The following is a 20,259-nucleotide window of genomic DNA, read 5'->3' on the forward strand; positions in this document are numbered from 1 at the left end:
TACGGAACAATGAGACAAGGGTCATCGTGACATTTTGGTGATGGTCCAGGTCACCACTACGCAAGTGTGATTGTGCAAACAGATTTCGAGGCATATATATAAATATATAAATGCCTGGTCAGTCCAGGAATAAACAGAACCCACTTTCTACAAACCTTGCCTCTGTGTCGTACTTTCTGAGAGTTTCGGCTTCAACAGATACACTTGCTGTATACATTCTCTACAACACAGACAGCCCAGACTACAGAGTCTTCACAAAGTGAACAGAGATGTTCTGTGTTTTATCTCCAGATGAAGCTGTCAGTGTTGTTGCTGCTGGCCCTGCTGGCTCTGTCCTCAGCCACGCCTCTGGACCTCGGAAACAACACAGAGCGGAGAAATGGTAAAAACAAATGACTTTATGACTTTGGGAAAACATTGAGGGGTATGTTGATCATAAAATGATGCCTATCCCTCTAAAAGACACTGAAACTCATTTTGAACCTGTCTTTTTGTCAGTTGTTCAGTTATCTCATCTCTAATGTAAACAACAAAATCCTTCTCTTTGCCTTTTCCTGTAAAACCACAAGATATTTTTGATGAGTCATCCTGAACATTTACATAAATGTATCCAATCAAATGTAATTTGGAGCGACAGGCTCACCTGCCCATCACATTAAACATTATCTAGTAGTTCATGGTAACTAGCAGAGTATCATGGGTCAGTACGTTCAGTTAGCAAAAACATTTATATTCTCAAAATGTTAGTTTCTCCCTGTCTCTTCCTCCTGATATAACATGAGGACGGTTGGGTTGGAGGTATTTAATGACCGATGCACACTTTGGAGCCATCAAATAATATCAGAAGAGTTTAATTTCTCATGATTTGCAGCGTCCATATACTCCTTTGTACTTAGATAACTGTCACAGTCCAAGATGGCCCAAGTTCTGTCTCGCTCTGGCTCTTAACACAAGAAAATACTTTGAGTTAAATACCGATGTCAGCATGCTAACATAGCAATGCTAACATGCTGATGTTAAGCAGGTATGTTTACCATGTTGACCCTCTTACTTTAATGTGTTAGCAAGCTAACATTTGATAGATAGCACTAAAACAGGCTGTAGCTCTGGAGGTAGAGCAGGTCGTTCAGTAATTGGAAGGTTGCTGGTTCAAAACCCTGACTCCCCTGGCTGCATGTCAAAGTATCCTTGAGCAACTGAACCCCAAATTGCAACGTCATTAAGATTCATCCTCTTGGAACTATGAATGTGTTTATCCATCCAATAATTGGGAGACATTTCAGTGTGAAGAGTTAATGGAGCGGCTAGTTACTGATCTCAGTGTCCACAAATCACAATAGAGTAAACAAATTTGATTTTATAACTGTTTTGCTTCATATTTTTAAATGTTTTCTGTTTTTGCCCTTTCTCTTGTACTAATGCAAACATTCTCCTCGTTTGAACCTTTCACCATTTCTTTATCCAGTCTCTGAGATGACCGTCGACAGATCGATGCTCGCAGATCGACCTCTTCTGGCTGTTGCAAAGTCGAGGCAGAGGAGGCAGGTTCAGTCTTCTTCCACTGTGTCTAACGATAGCTCTAACCTGAAGTGGGTGACCTGGAACAACTCTCTCCCTAACTATACTGTTTCAATTTACAATGGTTATGTTCGTCGTACTGATTATGTGTGCAAATACAAGTGTTATGCTGGCTTTTATAATCCTCGTCTGGGTCCTTATTGTCACTATACCAAAGCAAAAAAAGAATATCTTGGTTCCCCATTTGAGATCCTGGTAAACAAAGACAACTTTGAGATCCTGGAGTGGAAGGACAGTTCCCACAGTTCAGTTCCCAAGAATTCAGTCCGAACCTGCCCTGGGGAGGGCATATATGTAGGCAAGAACAAATATGGACTTGGGGAGGTGAATACTCGGCATAAGGGTTTTCACCTACCTTGGAAAGGTTCTAAATATTGGTATAGTGACTACCAGGTCCTGACCATCAATGAGAATATAGTTAGCCAGAAGATCTACGATGTCAAGTATATCATTGATGAGTCTAAAACCTTTCAGTATCCTCCAGAGATCATGCGTAAAACAGTCATCAGCAACTATGAATGCAGCCCAGTGGCTAAAACAGATACCCTCACAAAGACATATGAGGCGCAGCAAAAGTGGGACATTACCGTTTCTATCAAAGTAGGTGTTAGGACAAGCTTCGAAGCCAGCATCCCTCTCATCACTGAGGGAGGTGTCACGTTCAGCACTGAGATGGCTTTCCAGTACTCTCAGGGGATGACTGTGAGAGAGACTATCACCGACACTGTTTCTGTGGAGATCACAGCCCCGCCAAACCACTCCTGCACTGCTACTATGAAGCGCCTTAGGTACAAAATGAACATCCCATTCACAGCACTCTTCAGCCGCACCTACGGTAACGGGGAGATCCACACGACGTCTATCACAGGAACGTATGACAGCGTTCAGACAGCAGAGGTCCAGGCTGTGATGGACCGATGTGAGTTTCTCAGTAACACCAAGCCTTGCAGATAAAATGTCAAAAGCCACACATAATGTGTCACATAATGCATCTCTATATCTGATGCTTTTGGGGGGGATGGTATGTAGCTCTGGTTCCTGTGATTCCATGTAATTTAAATGCCTTTATTGAAGACACTTTGGATGGAAGCCAATGAATGAATGTAATATAATTAGTAGAAAACAACATTATGATGTTTTAAAGATTTGTGCCTTAATGAATTGTTTTGTTGAATAAAATCAACTGACGTCTCAAAATTCTTCTGTTCCTCACTTGGTTTCATTGTGCAGTTTGACACTAGAAGGATGGGACAGAAGTTTCAGCTCACCTCTGTGGGGAGTCTGGAGTTGTTTCAGCATTAACCACCATTAGTTTAATTTGTTTCAGTTGTGAGCAGCTCCTCCAATTCTTTTGTGCATTGCATTGTAGGATATTGGTGTCTATTAAAAACATAAGTGGTCAGGTTAAATTTAGTGAGCACCATGATGGAAGCACAAATGTCCCAACTTTTGTCCACCAGATTTATCTTTGACAGACCAGCTGTTCTCAGTACTTAAATACAGATGTGCTCATTGTAGCTCTTATAAGAATACTCATCACCTCTCCAAGGAAGGTCGAATGAAACCTTTAGAGTCACCACATTGTAACCTTAGTGGCGTAAAGGAGCTTGTTGCTTGGCCACCATTTCCTGTTCGGTGGAAATGTTGTGATCAGGACACTGTTTACATTTACAGGCAGCAGAGGGCAGCAACAGACTGACAGAGAAATGAAGGTTGACAACGTGGTTTTGGACATACATGTTGGATTCATTGTATTCACTTAAATTTAAAGTGTTTATCTGTCTCCCATTTGTTTTTATCATCATTTTAATTTGACGACCAAAAATAAATATCAATTAATCAATCAATCAAACAAGATGGCTACACTATTAAAAAATACAATAATTATAATAACCTGCATTGCAAGTTCATTCAAAACTAATTATTTGCCAAACTTGAATGTGACCGAATAAATAAAAAAGGCTGACAAAACAAAAGCTAGTCATCTTAATAAGTAAACTTAATGAGGGGTTCATGTTCCAAACTTTGTATTATGGTAGCAATCATTTGCTGATTGATTACAGCAAATTTATTAATATTGAAGTAGCAGTAAATCATAAAAACATGTAATGCTCATTATATGGCTTTAATTTAACAAAAATAAAACATAGTCCAACCATGTTGAGGGTAGCAGGCTGAGGGCTACAGGACGGTCTGTTCCAGTGAGATGGTTTCATCCAGCAGCTTTACTGCAGCTCTCACTGGCACTTAACTAGAGATAAATAAAACATAGAGTCCATCCTTTTCTATCCATCTATCTATATCTCTCTGTCTCTTTGTCTCACACACATATACTCTCACAGCTCTGATGTTTCTATACAACATATAGCACAGCTGCTCGGTCATTTTCTGCTTCCAGCTGTTTTGTGGTCACTGCATTCTTAATAAAATGGTGCTGTCACTTTTACACGTCATGGTTTATTAGCATTTAATTGATGAAGAAAAAAAGCTGTGGTGATAATAATACAACATACTCTATCAATACAACATTTACCTTCCTTGTGCAGTCAGAGTTTAATCAAACTATTTTTGAGCAACTGAAAAAGGCTTTATCGATGTGAAAGGTGGTCAAATCGCTGTTGATACAGAAATCTGAGATACAGAAATAAACACAAACATGACCAAAGATTTAGGTTAACACACAACGGGGACAGTAAACCTGCATGCTGACACCTCTAGATATAAATATCAACAGTTGTTACTCTTTGTATTGTATATTTTTTAGGCAATTAAGGTTTCATTTTTAGAAAACTTTTACACAGCCCAAAAGAGTTGCCTTTTTTTTCTGAGTAACTTCACAGCTGTGTATGAGCATACACTCCACTCATTCATATTGTCTCTCTGAATTGATACACGTAGCACAGCTAGACCAAAGGCGTGATGGGTTTAACAGTACCGCGCACATTCAGCGTGCGCCAGGCGAGCAAGTCTTATTGGACTGAATAGGCTCATTTCTGGTCCAGATGTTATAATATATCCATGGTTAATTAACTTCTGCTAATAAACACTCAGGTGAAATGTTGCAGTCCACAAGACTTTTCTGGAGCTTCACAGCAAAACAGTGTTGCACCATTCTCCTAAACAAACAAACTGATTTCATAAGACGTTATTTACACCCTTGATATGCGGTCGAACTTGTCCACCCACTTCAGACAAGGTCCTTTCATATTATCAGGGTACAGATAAAGAGACATATCTAAGGATAATAATGGTAATCAGGTACAGTTACAGTACTGTTTTTTTGTGTACAGCTTTCAACCACACTCGTATCTGTGTCTGTTGAGGAACATTTTGAGTATTAAGAGTATTTTGGTTCATTTCAAATTAAAGGCGTTCACTGGGCTATGCAACAATATTAATTTATCATCAGAGGAGAAATTTCAGTTCTTGTTTCAGGGATATCTTGTTTTAGGTTATGTGTTTTTAGTGATATGGTCAGATAAATCAGAGGCAAATGTACTGAAAATATTTTTTAAAAGTTCAAAAAGTCAAAGGTCACGCTTAGTGTGCTGTGTATGTTTGCTGCAGAGCAACGAGACATCACAGCAGCAGATTTTGCAGACTGGTGCAACAGTGGAAGGTCAGAGAGAGAGAGACTGGCGTGGGTTTTAGGCGAGCCTGCACTTTGCTGTGCCCTTGAAGGTCTTGTCAGGCTTCATTTCGGCTGAGTGAGCTGTTCTGATTGGGGTGCTTGGATGGATGGCTGCCTGCGCTCAGGGTGACAGTGATCAGGCAAACAGCTCATTAAAGGCAGCCGAACTACCAGGCTGTGCCTGTTTTAATGAGATACTGACAGTAACGAGTAGCTTTGAGCCCGGAGCCACTTTTCTCTGAGGTGAGTTATGTCACTCACACACAAATATAAGTGTATGGGAAAAGCACTTTTTAGTTTGTAAAATTGACACACTCGCTCAGATATGTTAAAAGTAACCCCAAAGATATTTTATTATCATTTTTTTTTATTGTATCAATACTAGGAGTTATGTTTTTCAGTTAATTTTATTGTAATGTTTTTATTCTTTTTTAAATTATTCTAAATACAAATGTTACCCACAATGCAACTAAGCCACTGAGTGACATCACTGGAGGGCATTTATCAGATTACATGCAGCTTCCTCTGGAGCCACAATATTGTTTTTCACATATACTGTACAGTAGTGCTCCCCAAGACCTGTAAACACACTTTTAAGTGTAACATTGGTGGAGTTACCCTTTAAATATGGCCTCACAGCTCCTGGCATATGTGTAGACTCTTCGTATAGCCGGCAGCGCTTGCCTGTGTGTTGGGGCAATAATTCAATAGGCTTTGTTAACTGATGAACCGGCAGACACACCTTGTCATCAGTAGTGGTTTGTGAAGAGTCACAGTCAGATGTGTACCTGTAACTAGCTTTCCAAAGACAGCAGCTGCAGCAGATCCTTTGCAACCGCTCTCGTTCGAAGACTCAGCTTTCTGCAGTGAAGCCAATCCTTCTCAATGGAGAGTCAGGCTGCGCTCACCTCATTAGCTTTATAAACACTTGCTTGACTGATTTTCTGCCAACCTGGGCTGATAAAGTTAAACTAATTTAACCCAGCATTAACAGAAGATGGATGCCTCAAAAAATATTGTAAGCACATTCATGTTAAATCTTTAGTTTCAAGTGATATAACACAAAGACTCATCTTCTCTATATCAGGTAGGCCTACATTATGTTTGCTGCAGTGCAGAGCTGAATCTGTTCCAGCGAGCGAGGTGTGGATTGTAATTGTGCCTGTGGTTGCACGCCCAGCTGAGCACACAGGACAATGAGCGCCCATTGTCATATCAGAGGAGCGAAGCTGCCGTGTTCTCCATGAAAAATGCATGGGCTTTAACTTTGAGCACATTTGCATTTCGGAGCCTCATCTTACCTGGCATCCCACGGCAGTATGACGCCATTTGGTGTGTGTGTGTGTCTGTGTGTGTGTGTGTGTGTGGTAACTGTAACTGGAGGGTCACAAGTGCTTTCGACATCACACTGTGTCCGTTAAGTGGCATCAGTCCTGTCAAAGTGATGGAAAGATGCACCTTTCCCTGTTTAACTGTCAGCAACAGAGCTGCTCTGGATTATGTGAAGTAATCTGGTAATAAATGCTCTGTACATTATCTCCAACTGGCATCTGAAATGCTATAAAGCCTGACATTCTTCTACCAATGTAAAATGTACATTTCAGAGTATGATCTCTGTAGTTGCCAATGCCTCAGCAAACTCACAAAGAAGCAGAGTCCGAAACAAATGTTGATGAAAGCCGTGGCTCCCTGGCTCCAGCCGCTCCATGGCTCCATACATCTGCCTCTAAATCTGCTCTGCCTCGACTTTAAACCCAGTGCTGTGTTGTGAATTGTGTCCTTTGCTGCTACCTCTCCCTGTCAGACCCTCCTGTGTCTTCCGTGACCCGTCCACTTCATGAAAGTAATGAATGCTGACCTGCTGTCCCCTCTGGGCCCGATCTGCCCACTCTTTCTCTGCGTGCCCTCTGATTCATCTGCTCCCTTCACGCTGATGTTTATGTCACTGGCTATGCTAATGTCCTGAACAATATGCTAATAAGAGACAATGAATATTCATTAGCTTATTGGACTACATTCGGGATGACAGTTGGGAGCTGAGACGCAGTGTCATTGGAGGAAAGGTACGTCTAAACTTTGCGACTGCTCTGTCGAAACTTCCTGTCAGACTGACTCACCAGATGCCCTGAGGCAGATAGTGAGGACGCTGGTTTGATTTCCAGACTGAAATGTCTTTACAACCATGGCCACCGTCGCGTCAAACCTACTTATCTGATGTGACTCAGGCAGAAATTTCCATTTTAGTAGTTTAGTTTTTATTTGAAGCAACATTATGTAGAAATTGGCATTTTGTGTGATTTGGCGCCCCCCACAGTTTCTGAGTGCAACACCACTGTCATAAATACAAATCCCAGGTCTGTAACAATTTGTCAGATGTAATGTAGGCGCCAACTACTAACAAAACTCATTACGTCATAGCAATGTTATGTGTTGAAAACTTGTGTGTTGAAGTAAACATGTATGTAACGCTGTGATCCTACCCTCTCACTGACATTACACAGTGCTGAAACAAGTGATGAGGGGCTGAGACAGAGACACCATTCAACCTATTACAAGACACTGTACCATCAACATGATTTGAAGCTGTTACATAATGGTGCTTTAAAAAAACTGATACTGCTGATATATCTAAAACGAATGAGTCCTAACTACGCCGTATTCAGCTCACAGTGTGAATGTGTGCGATTCTGTGTGAAAGTGTTGTTGTTGGAGAGCTTATGTGTGCTCAGAAAGTGACGGTTGTTTCTTTGACCTTTATTTTCATGCAGCCTCCAGTGATGTGCACAGTTTGTTCAAGCGATAATAACTCACTTTATTTTCTTTCACCTGGGCCTCATTTGCATATCTTAATAGCCTGACCTTGTGACAAAGTTTGTAACCTTCATTTATTCACAGGAGACTTTCCAGCATTGTAACACTTCATATAGTCGCAGTACCATGGTGCTGAGAGCTGCCCAGTTCAGCCGGTCTGCTCCTGCTGGTCTCTGTGGAGCTTGAGTGCAGCAGCAGAAGGAGGAATGCCTTGCTGAAGGGCACAGAAAGCACTGATATCAATGCATTGATGATTGAGATTAACTGTTGTCTCTTGCTTGGTCTCTTCACCTCTGTCATGATGTCTGTAGTGGCTGCTGGGCTTGGTTCTGTTGCCCGCTCACCCGGCTCCGGTTCTGTTGCCCATTCCAGCTGTGAAACTGAAAATCTTTCCTCACAGGGGTCAAAAGGAACTGTATCCATTTAATGCAACTTTGTGCTTCTTCTCCACAACATCCACAAGCTAAAAGAGGGGACAGGAGTTTTTGAGTCTTTGCTTCCTGAAATAGAAGTCTTTAAAAGTCCTGAAAGGGGCTAAGAAATGGAGGTGGACCCATTTCTGATTGCATGTCTTTGACGTGATCCTAGATTCAGTATCTCTGTGTGGACTTTAAGGACGAGGCCTCACCTGTAATCATAACTCATGCAGGTATACACACCATCTGTAAAACCTGATGAGGACAGGCTTGTTGACATGTTGTTTTTTATCCTGATAAATAAATAAATGCAAGAAAAAAGAGTGTGCTGCTTCATCCTCAGTTCATCGTATTAGATTGTCTTAGAACAGGGCACCTTATCACACATGTTCTTACTTCACTTTTTCACGAAGACAAATTAATTCAATGCAGCTGAAGAGATGTGTTTGAGTACAACCTCTGATATTTCAGTGTTTGAACTGAGGAGGCTGAGGTGGCGTAAGGGAGACGAGGACGCTCAGGTGCTCTCAGGCTCCATATTCAATAAAAGCCTCTTCAAACAGAGATGCTCTCCGTGCGCTTCAGTGGAGACGAGCTGGAATATTCTTTGAAAAAGCCTTTTTCTTTTTCTAAAAGTGGGGTCAGAGCGTCACAGAGAGGACCAAACCATCAAATAGAAATCTTTGTGTTTCATTATTAATAATGCTGTTGGCACTGCAGGAGGGGGAGGAGGTGTCTCGGTAAGCAGTTGTGATATGTTGTACTGGCTTAGACAGAGAAACTGGGAAAACTACATGTTTCTACATTACTACCAATATATCTGTTTTTATTTTCTAAATTAATCAGAGCCCACTTAGTCTGAACAAAAGCCAAAACCCCAAAATATGAAGTGTTTTATGCACATGTGAATTCCAATTGTAAGCTGTGTCATTGTTAAAATGTCATCTTATTTTGTAATTAAACTCTTTGCTCTTTGAAAAATACATAAAGGAGCACTTACTGTATATGCTCCGTCACATTACCATTTTCTGCACAAACTGGTGCATCCTGCAAAAAGTTACAAGACTCATGTTTTAACTTTATAGTATCCTGACTGAATGAACTCTGTGTGAACTGTGAGGAACGTTTAGATGTAATAAAACCTGACTGGAATTAGATTGTGTGGGATTATAAAGGCAAAAGCAAAGGTTGACCACACAACCTGGCAAAGTAAGTGGTAGGCTGACTGCTAAGATGCTAACCAACTGGAAGTGGGAACATACTGAATAGTTTTTGTATGATGAAATCCTTGCAAGTTTCGTGGTCCTGGTAGTTCATGCTAAATAGGACAAGCTGCAGAGTTGCCCTGGCGGTCTGCTGGCCCACAAGAGGAAAGGGAAATCGGTTGGACACTTGCTCGCTGGTTAGTAAAATAAAACAACCAGCTGCAGAGCTGATACAGTGGATAGTGAGCTGTTGTTTCCTCAGTAACCACAGCGACCTGTTGGCTGTCACAGCTGCAGTGTCTTTGAACTAGTTAGCAGACCAGCACCAGTGCAGCCCTACGACTGCCCACCCTGTGTATACATGGCGTGGCTCCTCTGCCTTGCCACTCTGGCAGCAAAGAGCTGCTCAAGAAGATGAGCAGAGGAAGAGCAGAAGACAAGGGAAGAAGGTCAAAGAGGTCGGTGTATTTACCAGGGAAACTAGAGCTCATAAACGAGTGTATCAGAACCACAAGAAAAACAGACATTACCAGAGCTCCACACAGTTTGAGTCAAGCGTTGAAAGAGACCATCAAAGGCAACCAATCAGAGGCAAAGTAGGAAGGATCTTGCAAGAAATCCAATAGGATCCATAATAACATCCAACTTGACAACAAGTTAACAAGTCTTGCCTCTTTTGTGGAGCAGTTTAATGCCAGCAGATATTGTCCATTTATTGTCTCATACTTGTTTTGAAAATTCTGGTTCTCTTCATTATCCTGGAGGTCATACATGCGTCAAAGTGACACAAAAGATTTGTGCAACTGTAATTGGAATGGAATAATTTTTTCCCTCTGATGTCATCCAAAACTTTGGTGGGTATTTATTGAAAGATTCCAGAAATTTTAAAGAGCATTTCATTAAAAAAAAAAAAGCTTTTGGAAATAGAATAGAAAAGATCTTGCTTAAAATTGCCTTGAAGCCCGATCTGTCAGCTAAACGTCTACAAAGCTAACACCCCGAGGGGGGTTTATGTATGTTTTTAAAATTACATTACACAACTTTAGCCACTGGAAACATATCAAACAAAGTAAGAACAGAAGCTTGCGTCTGAAGACAAGAGAAATTCTGGTTCTTTCCTCTGTTTTGTCTGAAGGTGAGAGCCTGTTTGTGCAGCGTTCAGGATCAGACGGCTGTTTGAATGAATCCAGACACCGACCTCTGCTGCCCGGCCCCGCCGATGACGCAGGGAGAGGGCGCGGAGCGGCAGCCTGACATCACGGGCCGTAACATGAGGATAACTCTATATATTTTATAAACATTGAGGTTTGGTGGGAAAGCTGGTGAGGGCTAATTCAGCGGATCATGCTAACATCACATTTCCCTCGCCCGGGGCATTTTAAGGCGATCCAGCTAAGCTCACCACAACACTTAGGGCCTTCACACCGCAGCAGGTAGCCGTCCAGGAGTCTGACCTTTCACAAACAACCTGCAGGCTGATGAAACGATAATAAAGCTGCCGGGTGCCAGAGGCTCCCTCAGACGGGCCAGAGGCACCTCTCGCACTGGAATCCCTAGACTAAATAATAGACGAAACAGTAGACACCTGTAGGCTGACAGGCCCGATCAAATAAGGAAGTCTGCTCTGACGTTCACACAGCTGGAGGGGACACTTAGCAGAGTTCAGATGTTGTATGTTGTCATCAAGAGCTACTGCCTGCATCAGTTTGTCATGTCTGGACTGTAATCGTGATATCAACTCAAAACTGTTCACCCTTGTGGTTAATTATAAAGCATAGAAAAGTCCTGAAGCTGGTAAACAGAAACTGGAAACAGGGGTAAACAGCTAGCGTGGCTCCATCCAAAGGTAATGCAAAATCTGCATACCAGCGCTCCTAGAACAGTTCACCTAATAATGAAAATTCAGTCAATATCTAGTCACCCCCATGCAGGCGGAAAGTTGGGTGAAGTTTCAAAGTCCACAAACATTTTTGGAGCTTCACAGCAAAACAGAGTTGCAGCATTCTCCTAAACACCTGAAGCAGGAGGGGACTTGTTTTAAAACTAAAAGAATATAAATAAAATGGCTCTGAACAGATTGTTCATCATATTACTGAAGACTTGTTTATGAAAAACATCTCAAAGTAAGCATAGGCTACTCTCAGACATGGCTGATGTTATTAATTGATCATCCTAATGTGATTCATTCTCTTCTGTCTCCTCCTTAGTTGTGTTGTTTTAAAGCTGATCACTCCTCTCCAGCTGTGGAAGTCATCACATGCTTTGTTCTGTTTGACTGCATGTTGTCCACCTTACAAGATGTAGACTGTTGGTATAAAGCCTGTCATTGGGCGCCAATTCTCCCCATTCTTCCACTATCTACATGTTATGTTTTCAAAATCCCCATTACTAGGTGACACACAACAACCTCGGGGCTAGATTAATCAGAGCAACTCATGTAGAAAGTGGTCAGTATGTCGATTCATGGATATTTATGAACATATTTTTACCTAATGATTCTTTAATAGTATGTCCCAGTCTGTTCTCCAGTAACTCATTAGTCCTGAAATCACAGTTATTCAGGAATTACTCATTAACGATTCATTAACTACCAAGCAGTTCCTGACTCATTCCTCACCCGCACCTCAGTTACTACTCACATTTTTGGGTACCTTATTGTAAAATGTTACCCACCTTTTCCACTTCATTCACATACCTGGGACTCGTGGAAAACATTTATCTCTTTGATTTCTTCCAATGACGTTTACCTCAACGATGAGATTGGCCTCAAATAGATGTAAACACCCAGTAAACCCCTTCATGTTGAAGCGTAAATGCACTGAGACGGTTTCCATGTGCAGTAACTGTAAACCTGAAGTAAATCTGACTAAAGAATGTTCATAATGACAAAATTCATCTTTTCTGTAACTGTTTCACTCAAATCCAACATGACTTTGTTCTTATGATTTGTTGGGACAGAAAGCGTCCCTGCCAGTATGTTGCTGTGATTCAAACCTGCAGGCCAGTTTGTCAGCACTGAGACTGAACGCCACAAGCTAGAGGAGTCATCTCTGCCAAAAACACACAGTTTAAATGAGGGCTGAAGATCTGTCAGAGCAGATAACTGCCACAACGACGTGTCTGTGATGTACATTATTCTTTGTGCCACTCATAGTACAGAGGAGACTGAAAGCTCTCTGTATATGTGATGTGTTTACTCTCCTGTCTCTCATGTCATTTACTCAACACAATCACCAAAATAAATGTTAGCGAAGTACATTTCTGCAAAACCAAAGATAAGTCAAAGCTTTAAGCTTCTTCATGTTGCAATTTTACATTTGTTTTGGTTGAATTTTCTATTTCCCTCTTGTCACAACACTATGCCCACTTGGTAAGGGTTAGGAAAAAAAGAGTCACGGTTTGGCTTAAAATACCTGCTTTGGTCGCCACGATCACGGATGGAGACGGTTCGACTTGAAAAACAGCCGGACTTGGTCACCACAAAAACAGCTGGAAATATCCCCAGGTCTCCTCTGAAAAACACCCTGTTTATTCAGCCAGACAACCAAAACTAAAGCTCAAAGGTGCTAAAACCTCCCGGGAGCATAAAGCTGATGTTGCTTCTCAGCAGGTTCAGTACTACTAGTGGTCCTTTCACATTACACAGTCATTTGATTTGATGTTAATATAGCTGCTTGAAGAGCAAAGTACTATTTTAATGATGCGTCTCCATTTTGTTCCCTCTGAAGCAAAACAATTAATCTGTCACACTCTTCTCCTTCATAGTGTCACATAGTGTCAATTGTTTCTCCTGGCAGGTTAAACACAGTTACGTTAAATGGTAAAATTATCAGTCGTCCCTCTCATGTAAAACTGTCTGTCCTCCTTTTCTGTTTAGTTTAGAAAGAGGCAGAGTGCTGTCGGGTCTCGCTTTATGTTGAAAATCAGATGATGAATATATTTGCTAAATAAATTCCTGATACGTCGGACTGGTAAAACTAAGCATGGTGAGACTTTTGTTTGATGATTTTACATTATTTAAGGTTTTTATACCAAACATTATCCAAAATTACGATTACGATTCTGATTTATACGTTTTGGTATGGTTACATTGATTAGTTTAACTGATAAACAGTATGTGCACACAAACCCATCAGAAATATTGCTGAATTATAAAAGCCAAAAGTGGCACAAAATGAAGAGGAGCCGACAGAGTCCTTTAGGCTGAGCTGAGCCAAATGGTCTGGTTCACTACAAAGAGCCGTAATTACCGTCAGTAGTTGCTTAGTTTATATGCATATAAATACATAATGATCATGAGAGATGATGGAGTAGTTAGCATGTTTGTGTGAACTGAATTGCTATCTATGGAGTTTACACTTTGTAAACACATTTTATGTATTCCGTATAACAAATAAAGCACCAGCACATTCAATATCTTCAACTGTGCTTCATCATGTCAGCCTGAGAGCAAAGAAGTAGGACCCAAACGCAGGAGACAGCAGGCAGGGAGATCAGTGGATGAAGTTTTATGGAAGACACAACAAATACTGAACTGCAGACTTAAATACAAACTAAACCAACAAGGGGATGAGGTGCAGGTGGAGCTGACAAAGGAGCTGATGGGACACTGGGAGCAGGCTGATGCAGAGCAGGTGTGGAGGGAGAGCAGACACAAAACACAGAAAACACATAAAACACAAATAAAAGGAGACAGAAATGACAGGACCGTGACATTAAGCTGCTTTCTGCTAAATGCTTCATCTTGCTGAACAAAAAATAACTGTCCTGAAGTGACTGTGTGATGTGGATTGACACAATTATACAGACACATATCTTTTCAATGAAAGGGAGAATTAAAGAATGAAGTTGTAGAGAGCATCCCAACTTTTTTAGACACTGGCTTGCAATTAAAATATGATAGTTTTATCATCTATAAGTCAGCCATTATTTTACTACACGTCACAGTGGATTCAAAGCCAAGAGACTTTGCTCCAGGGCAGTACGGGGACGAGCTGTGAGAAGTTTGATAACTGGTGTTTGTTCAATAATGTAATCATTATCTTTGGAGAGAAAGTGTTGGCGATCGTGCCTGTAAGATTAAACCTCTAACTTCAGCTGTGACTAAAAAAATAATCCTATTAAATTGATTATCATTTTGTAAATCAAACTAGAATTTAAAGTACATTTGATGAATAAATAAATAGACAAACACGGAGACTGTAAGCGAAAAAAAGTTTAGCTCACAGCAGTGATGGTCTGTCAGCTTATCCGAGGCAGCAGCTCATATTTGTGATGGAAGTGAAGCTTCCTCTCAGCGATCTGAACCCCGAGTATAAAGTTTTATGGCTCCCCAGCGTCCTGGACCTCGGCCCTGCAGCACCACAAATCAATAGCCACTCCAGCCACAGAGTTTAGTGGTGTATCAGGGCATATCGAGCCGCTGTTTTTTTCTCAGCTATCTCTCCTGATGGATCGCACATAAACGGTTATTGCTGTAATTATGTGAGAGAACCCCCGAAGCAACCAGCAGAGGCTCCGGCAGTGCCACCCTGGAAGAAGAGACACATTTGACAGAGAAAACATCAGTCTGATGTATTTGAAGAAGTTTGTTGAAACCAAATAAGTGCATGCACACCGTTAATAAGAAGTAAGACACAAAAACAAATCAATTAAAGCAGGGACACGCAGGATTTAAGGGCGTAAGAGTACAGGCATGTAAATCACATCACCAGTTGTCTTCCTACACAACATATGAAAGTCAGTTTTATATTGTTTTAAGAAACCAATATTTTGATGTAATTTGTTGAGCAGATGATCTCTGATATCTGAAGGTGAGTTTATCAGCTCTCTTCGACAAGGTCTGACACACCAGACTAGGACCCAAATGCACGACTTGAGACAGATCAGGTTCAAGAAGGCAAAACTCTTGGCTGGAAATGGGTTCGGTACACAGGGGATCAGTCAGCAAAACAAACAGACAAAAGGGATCAGGCAGAGGCAATAGTCAGGATCACAATAGGGTCAAACACTACAAAGGCTATCACAAGGAGAAAAGGTGGGACGCTTGTTACGAGGAGACAAAGACGAACTGGCACAGAAGACAGGGAGCAGCCGGACCACATACACAAGTGAGGAGGAGATAATGAGGCACAGGTGTAACACATCAGGGAGGGGCGGACAATCACAGTGACGGGTAAACACACCAGGGCAGGAAGGGATCTGACATGAGAGGAGAGCTAGACGCCAAAATAAAACAGGAAACAGAATTAAACATGGCACTGGTGTCGACTAGACTGGTGTTTGTCCACTCATTAAGGCTTATTTTCACTCAACAAAGGCTGGTGAAATGTTTCAGTTGTTGTCCTGACTCTGATAAGTTTAAACTTTGAAGAGACCTTAAAGTTTGCTCACACCTGAGGGGAAAATGATTTGTGAACATTGTGAAACAAAGCCTCTTCTTTCTTAGTCACTTGTGTCCAGAAAACATGTTGCAAATCAGTCAAATTTTAATCAGAACCTACAGCTGAAATAATTTGCAGTTGAACTAAAATTGAAATAAAATGTTTCTATTGAACTCCGTGTGTGGATGATGTTTGTTTTAACAGGGTTTCTGCATTATTTGAATTACAGGGCAACTTACAAGTGCTGAGGTTAGAAGTCTACCTGTTGCTGTGAGATCTGACGGTTTGGCTGGTGCGCTGAGACAGAGACTGCTAAAGCTAACTTCTGTAGATGACCTCTGCCGGGTAAACACGACACTGAGAGAGCAGAGGCTACCACTGACTCAGCAGGTGTTAAAATAACATGACTGAAAAGTAATGTCTAGTAAACAGAACTGACGTCAGCAAGCTAGGCTAACTAGCTTCTCATCCCTGAAATGGGGAACAGCTTGACGTTCTGAAACACCTCCATTGCGAAACCTCTCCATTCAGAACTAGGGGCTACTACTCAGAGGCTCAGGGCACGGTTTCCAAATAAACAGTCAATGGTTGCTTTATCATCTATTCACTTATTTGCACGCATACATAAAGAGTGGCGAGAATTGAAATGTAGACTTTAACGGCATACTATGCAGGATTTTTTGATTTCTGCATGTAAACACACTATTCAAAGGTTCAGTCAGTGATTCTGGAGAAACATGAGTCTCTCTCCTAGGTCATCAAATACAGATGCTTTGGGTGGGTCAACCATCTTCCTCCACAATCGCTGGCGCCCAGAAACACTGCAGACACAACAAAACACTAAGAATATAAGAAAATACAGGCAGTATCTGCATGCACAGACACTGACACTGTCACACTCTTCTAGTGGGTCATACGTGATTATTGAGAGTCATTTTTGTCCTGCATAGCACACCTTTAACACAATCAAAGTTTTAAATTTGATTCTTGTGCAGGAACAGCAGATTCTGGCTGCATTGATAAAATGGAGAATATGAGTAAAAGTATGAAAACTGAATAAATGGATTAAAAAAAGTGGGGTTTGATACAGTGAAAAGGTTACACTTTCAACTGTTTTATAAAAAGCAAGAATGAAATCCTCAGTTGGATACATGTTTCAGATGGTCTCCAGTTTGTCGTGGAGCTTGTTGTGCTGATCCCGCAGCTGTAAACAGACTTTGTGTGGAAAGCCGCAGGGAGGTGGAAACATCCCGTCAGCCCGCCGGCTCGCTCGGTTGCTGCCATGTTCTGGATGATGTTGTGACTGAGAGAACAAGAGCTGGGATCAGTCAGAGTGTGTTGAACACGGGGCTTGTCGGGATGTGAGAGATACAAAGGAGGACGATGGCATCTGGTGGGTATCATGACGTGTCACATTAAGGATTCTGCAGCTCCTCTGTGCCAGTCAGGATTATGAACTGGAGTGGAACAAATGCTGGAGGACTCAGATCCTGTCCTGCTTGAGAAGAAAGAGGAAGCAAAGCAGAAAAGAAAAGAAAGTAGAGAGGAGAGAAACTACATACTGTACATCTACAGAATATCTATCTACAGTATCTATCTATCTATACAACATATCGAAGCTCTGTGTGACACAGTGAATGCATGGTGTGTATCGGACTTTGCCTCATCAGTGCTGACCTGTCACCTGACCTTGCCACATGTACACAGTCTCCACTGTAAGCTAATCCATCGCCCTGATGTGGGAATCAATGCTAAGTGGATGACTTACACTGAGACCCTGTTTGTCTTATTGAGCGATGGCAGTGAGAGGACAGAGGTGGAGGGGTGACAAAGTCAACAAGGAGCTGCTGATTGTCCTTCATACATTTACATCTTAATGTGAACTAACTTGTCATGGTTTATGCTGTGGTTCTGTCATTTCCTGTTTAATTTTGAAGTTATATTCTCATGTGTCATGTCTCATTCTCTACATCCTCCCTTTGTCTGCTTCCCGCCCTTTTTGCTCCTCATCTGTAAATCACTTGTTGTGTATGTAAGTCCTTGTCTTCTCCTCTCTCTTTGTCAGTTTGTCTCCTCTGTCCTGTCCTTGTGTTCCAGTGTCCTCCTGTCCACTCTTCCCGTCACATGTTTCTGGCTTTTTGTTCCTGATTCCTCATGTTATTCCTGGTTTATACACTGTCTTTTGATTTGTACTTTGTTTAGCTTTTGTGTTTGGTCTTTGTATTTTAGTATTTTATGGATTTTGGATTTCAGCTTTCTTCATTGAAACTCTCTTTTTGTTTAGAAGCCCTGAAATCCTGATCCTGAGTTTTTTATACTCTTTTAAAAGCTGAAATCTTAACTGTAGCCGCTAAGCTAAAACCCTTAGCGCACAGCCCGTCTGAAGTGGGTGCACAAGCTCAACCGCGTGTTGAGGGTGTAAATATTAAAAGGTATTTTCTTTCCAAACACAATTATATTTACAAAAATAAATATCACCATTTTCTGATCTGCTATTGCTATCTTTTAGCTTTTGGCACCATCTACTCGGTTAAGATTTTTTAAAAGATCGTGGTCATAAAAGAAGCCAACACTGACAAGCAAGATGTAACCAACACACACACCGAGTCAAGACCAACAAGTCCTCCAAATTAACCAAAACATTACAATTATTGTTTTCTAGTCTTTTGATCTGCCACTGCTGTGATAAAGGTTTGGTTACACCTGGCCAGGGACTACAGATGACAACCTGCCTCTTGGCTAATTCTGGCATATTTCCTTAATATGCACTGTCTCTGAGAAATAACCTGGATAAATATATAAAAAAAACATAGTTGGTTTTTGGGCACTGCAGCAAATGAGGTCATGGAGGGTCTCTTTTCACACCAAATTTATGTTTTTACATGTCACAAAATACAGACCACTACACAGACTGTAGAAGACTTCCTCAGACTTTCTCTGATTCGTACTTTCGTGGTTTAACTGAAAAAGTTACAGTTTTTTTCCATCGTGTCTGTGAAGTTCTGCAGTGTGAGTTCAGGTTAGATACTGAAAGTTTGTTTTTGGTGCTGGGAGCAGCAGCTTCCTGTGAGAGCAGCTGGATGCTGAAGGTACAAGGTACAAGATTCATTTATTTATACATTTATTCATACTACAACACAATGAGATGCTAGTTGTAGTCCCACTTTGCTCCGCAAAAAACAAAAATTATATAAATGGATGAATAAGTAATGAGTCACAAAAATAAAACTATTTGTTGTGGTGGCATGTTGAGGACGAGTTCAGGAGTTTAAGAGCTTGAAGGAAGAAGCTGCTCTGTAGTCTGGTGGTACGGCAGCAGATACTTCTGTATCTTTTGCCAGATGGCAGCAGGTTGACATGTGGCTGGAGTGGGAGTGGGCTCTGTGCAGTCACCCGTCGCAGAGCCTTCCTGTCCTGGGCCGTGCACGAACCATGGCAGTTTGTGATGCTTTCTATCGCTCCTTTATTGAAGTTAACAAGAACTTGATACAGGAATTTTGCCTCCTTATATATCCTTTAGAAAAAAGGCCCAGCAGGAGCAGCAGAAAAGAGGAGAAATAGCCTCTAACGTCTCCACTCATTAATATTACACTCTCTTGTCTGTACAATACAGTGGAATCTCAGCCTGCTTTAACCTCTAAATAATTCACACAATAAAATCTTTTCTTTCTCTGCCTCTCGTGGACTCGTCTTTTCTTGGTGCCGCTCAAAGTGGAGAGATGGAAGAGAGAGAGGAGACAGAGAGAGGCAGACTGCAAACAGAGAAACAGCACAGCAGCAAGCCAATACTCATTTTATTGATTCAGATTTTGTACATATTTAATAACAGATACAGCAAAACAACCTGAAAATTCTGGTATGAGAAATTTCACTTTTCACAAAGTTCTGTTTTTTGTGAATTGATTCAGGCTGTGGAAAAATTTCTCTCAGTGTATCTGGCTCCAAAATAATCGATTCATTTTGGAAACCAAGACAAGTCTGAAGGACACAGAGCAGACTTCCCTTTTTGTTAGTTTTTATTGTCGTCATTATTGACAACAAACAGGAGGGTCATTCTTCTCTCATGGTCATAGTAAAGTGGACACAATACATGTAGCTCTTTCTTTCTATGTAATGGTATGACTGCAAGGCTAAAATTGGGGTTGGCTGGTATTTATCAGCTTTATTAAATACATATAGTTTTGGTCATCGATCAGGTGCGCTAATATTCCAAGGTTGGATGAATCAAATATGGT

At 41.3% G+C, this 20,259-nt stretch overlaps 1 protein-coding gene across 1 annotated transcript; it reads left to right on the forward strand.

Annotated features, from left to right (window-relative positions):
* Nucleotides 1-291: 291 nt before the first annotated feature.
* On the forward strand, nucleotides 292-10,895 carry LOC311261894 (natterin-3-like; the record flags this gene model as incomplete). Its single annotated transcript, XM_084360907.1, has 3 exons — nucleotides 292-382; nucleotides 1,466-2,497; nucleotides 10,777-10,895. The coding sequence occupies 3 exons, from the start codon at nucleotides 292-294 to the stop codon at nucleotides 10,893-10,895; spliced, it is 1,242 nt and encodes a 413-aa protein (XP_084217033.1).
* Nucleotides 10,896-20,259: the final 9,364 nt, after the last annotated feature.

Source organism: Pagrus pagrus (genome assembly GCF_965226575.1).
Source record: "Pagrus pagrus genome assembly, chromosome: 8".
NCBI lineage: Eukaryota > Metazoa > Chordata > Actinopteri > Spariformes > Sparidae > Pagrus > Pagrus pagrus.